The sequence below is a fragment of the Micropterus salmoides genome, unplaced genomic scaffold (genome assembly GCF_014851395.1).
Source record: "Micropterus salmoides isolate LMB-PRFRI ecotype aquatic unplaced genomic scaffold, ASM1485139v1 Ms_hic_scaffold_14, whole genome shotgun sequence".
Lineage (NCBI taxonomy): Eukaryota > Metazoa > Chordata > Actinopteri > Centrarchiformes > Centrarchidae > Micropterus > Micropterus salmoides.
The window spans coordinates 4,188,960-4,192,990 of record NW_024040485.1 but is presented as its reverse complement, the minus strand read 5'-3'; the positions used below and the strand labels follow the sequence as shown (position 1 = coordinate 4,192,990).

Here is a 4,031-nt window from a genome sequence, read left to right as displayed (position 1 = left end):
TTATTGAGGCTCTGGCTTGATTTCTAGATTAATTTGGAAAACATTTAAATTTTATTCTTGTTTGAGAACAAAACTCAATATATTTTGATCAAAAAATGTTCACTTGTGAGCAACATTTTTCTAATGTTTTTCTTTACATAAATGTGGTATGAAGCAGTCAGGACTAAATGCAAAGCAGATTTAAACATAGACCCTACTAGTCAGTCACCATTTGTTACTTTTGAGGTTTAACTATTCATCATCGTAGCTATTTTAAAGTGATTTGATTAGTGACTTTCCAACATACTTTCTACCTCAAATTAGTTGATCTTTTCTGTCAATGATATTACCAGTGTTTAACTAAACCATTACTTAGTGTCAGTTATAAATAAATAAATGTTAGTATCCCACTTGTTTAAATATAACTGATGAAACTGATAATCAAATTATATTTTGCAGCAAATATGAATACCGTTATTATAACCAGAAGCTGAGGGAATAGATTTCTATTAGAAAGTGAAATAGCTTTTTGCACAGATGCACAGATATTTGCATGTGTTGGAGCCATGAGGCAATATGCAGGTTGACCAGAGACAATATGTAATGTTATGTTGCAGTCATTTGTGGACAAATGTAAATATTTGTCTGTAAGTGCTTTGACTACTGAAATAAAAGCTGGACTCGTGGAGTATTAACCAGGAAAGGTGACGTTGCTTGTGATAAGTGTATTTTAATGCAGGAAGCTTTCAGGGAAGGGAGATACGTTCTGATATAGTTACCAGAGGGCATCATATTAAAATCATTGTGGAGAAAGAAAAAGGTGAGTGAGGTTACTACAACTTAAATTGTAATTTCTTTAAAAGAAATTGAAAGTTTTATTTCTGATTTCAATAAATCTGTCTGTGGTCATTTGTGTAGAACATTTAGTCAGCTGATGTTGCTTTATTTTCTCCTCCACAGTAAAGATGCTGTGGAGTCTGTTGTTCATCTCTCTAATTGGTAAGCAGCTCATTTTGTGCACATGCATGTCAGCGATATTTTAATCTGTTGATAGACAGAATCAGATGTAGGGCAGAGCCAAATGTGAGTCATGAATAAAATAATAAAACAGTTAATTGTGTTTTACTACAAACTGCAAACCACCAAGTATTTAAAGATGAGATACTGAAGGATGAGTGTTCTGTGCTTACCAAGTGATATCAAAGTGATATAGCCCCCAGTGACTTCGACACGACTAAAATCGAAATATTGAAATGGGAACAGGAATTCCCATTTAATCTTCTGGCAGGAAGTGCACATAGTGACGATGGTACAAGTAGGACTAAATGCATTTCTTTATACTCATCATTTTAATTCCTCTCAAGTCATGTCAAAAAGTAGTTTTTCTGTGCTAAATATGTAAGGGCAAATGTTTTGAAGTGAATTGTTCCATTCTTTTTTTCTTCATCTACAGCTCTCTGCAACACACAATGCTTAACACTGAATGGGACAACCTACACACATAATGTCAACTTCTCCTCTGAAAGAGCTACTGATGGAAATCAAACAGAATGTTCTATCACTCTGGAACGGTCAAATAACTCCTGGTGGAGAATTGACCTACCGAGTGTCTACAACATTTCTTGTTTCACTATCTACAGCACACATGTGACAACACTGACATAAGCGGTGCTCAGATCCACATTGGGAGCTCTCAAGAGAACAACGGCACCACTAACAGCATGTAATACCTTTATGTTACTTTGAATGCCATTTCACATTATCTGGCTTTGTCCTGTCCATCCTTTAATGTATCTATGATTGGCCTCAAGGATTAGAAATGACAAACACATCTAAAGAGGTCATAAGAGAATCGAATTCTTATGCTTCCAGTGACATTTCTAACTCACAGCACCAGTGACAATAGATTAACCCATGTGGCTTGATTTTTTGCAAAAAAGATAAATGTGACAGTATCAAGCCTTAAAAATCTTGGATGTGTGGAAACTAACAAAAGGTACTTTGTGTTGGCTGTCTTTGTAGTTGCTGCATCATTTAACAACATACCAAAGACACTGGCAGAGTTTCAGGAGTGGGACCACACTTCAATGACGTCACTCCGGGCATTTCCATAAATACCCACACAACCCATCTCTTCTTCGCTCTTGCATTACACCCCCCACCCCACATTCTCCATCTGGTCTCCTCATCTCCTTCCTCTCCATGGGGTTACTCTCTGGGTGTTGGAGGTGTCTGTAGAACTTGTTTCCTTTTTTCAGCTTCCACATTTGCAAAGCAAGCACAAACATCAGTCTTCCTGCCTTAACGTACAGTATGTTTATATTTTTCTCTCTTCCAGATGTAAAAGCATCACAAACTTCAAACAAAACCATTGGAATAACTTCACATGTATTACAACCATGTCGGGGTGCTACATCACTGTCTTCTATTCAGGAAATAAACCGTTAATTCTGTGTGAAGTGATGATCTAAGTGTTCTCACCCGCAACGTTGCTTATTCACTGCAGTGCACACATACAGTAACTGTGAGAAATTAGTTAATTCTTTACTGAAATGTCTCCTTTACAGTTAAATGTGAACAAATGGGAATTAATACGCTAAGAGCAGATATAATTATGACAAACAGTAAAAATATACCCAATGCACTAAAATATTTTAGTAGAAAACAGATTTACAAAACTCTGATATTTAAATTGACATACTGTGTGTGGGCTAACTGTTCAAGCTTATCAAGGTAAAGGCACATTTTTCTGGACTATTTTTCAACAAGTGATGGCCACAGGGCTCAAGGTCTGTTGCATGATGAATTATGTGTATATAATGTAGCCTGTGTATTCTCTGGAATTTCACACCATAGAAATGAAAAACAAAATCACTTTGAAATTTGTTTATTTAAATATTTCAGTCCACATGTGCCATGTGATACAAGGAAACTGACCATGCTGTTATTCATTAATCATCATTAATCATTATGTCACATGAGGTAATTTTTATGTGCAGTTGCAGAACAACAGGTAGTGAGGACCCTGGATGCACCTTTCAGTTTTTCGCTCAAGTGTTCACTTTCTAGAAATCTTCTCATCTCATACTCTTTGTTTTTATATTCAGAAACTTAAGAAGCGTAAGAGTTGAAAGACTTGACTTGATGCCATTATCAGAGGAAAGCATTTGTCTCTTCTAAAGTGGATGACTCCTCTCTTTTTGGACCCTCTGCTCTGAAAGTCCTTGTTGTGTGTCGCCCTGTTCTCGTTTTTAGTTTCAATTCACTTGAAAAATGTAACACTGATGTTTAGTTTTTTCTAGATTCACCCTTTGTGCTGATCAATCCGTGGAAGACGTGGGAAGAGGCCCTGTACTACTGCAGGGACAATTACATGGACCTGGCTTCCATCGTTGATGAAGACACCCAGGCCTGGGCTGAGCTGGAGGCCAAGAAGGCCAACACTCCCTTTGTGTGGCTGGGCCTTCACTACACCTGCACTCTGGAGTTCTGGTTCTGGGTCGATGACCAGCGCCTAGACTTCAATCGCTGGAAACCAGAGAAGAAAAGAGGAGATTGTGGCATGAGTGGTGCCATGGAGACACGAGAGGAACATCTCTGGTTCAGCACCTCTGACCACGAGACGTTTAATTTCATCTGAGCAAAGTAAGAGAAATCAATGTTTTGTTTTTCTCAACTGCTTTAATAAAAAATTTAACGAGTGTCGGTGGTGGCATTTTTGTGTGTCACTGTAGATGCGTTCAGAAGCAGAAGTTTTTGTCTCATACAGATGACCCTGAGTACTGCAATGGATATTCTTACAACTCATGAGAGGCAATGTCGCTACTGCCACCTGCTGGTGTAGCTAATAAACTGCTCTCACATTTACAGATCTCTGTTTACAGATCTCTGTGGTACAGAGTGGACAAAATTCCACAAATGCGTAAAAAGGAAGTCACAAATGTAACGTGACCTGCAAATTGACAGGAAATGATCCGCAAATGCGCAAAAACTGTTGTGTGTAAAAATAGATCCACAAATGCATAAATAACTTTGTATGTGAAATTAAAATA

At 37.6% G+C, this 4,031-nt stretch overlaps 1 protein-coding gene across 1 annotated transcript; it reads left to right on the top strand.

Annotated features, from left to right (window-relative positions):
- Window positions 1–1,285: 1,285 nt before the first annotated feature.
- LOC119902955 (C-type lectin lectoxin-Phi1-like) lies at window positions 1,286–3,812 on the top strand. The gene is made up of 2 exons (XM_038719358.1): window positions 1,286–1,294; window positions 3,272–3,812. Exons 1-2 carry the CDS (start codon window positions 1,286–1,288, stop codon window positions 3,617–3,619), a joined length of 357 nt encoding a protein of 118 aa, XP_038575286.1. The 3' UTR covers window positions 3,620–3,812.
- The last annotated feature ends 219 nt before the right edge of the window (window positions 3,813–4,031 follow it).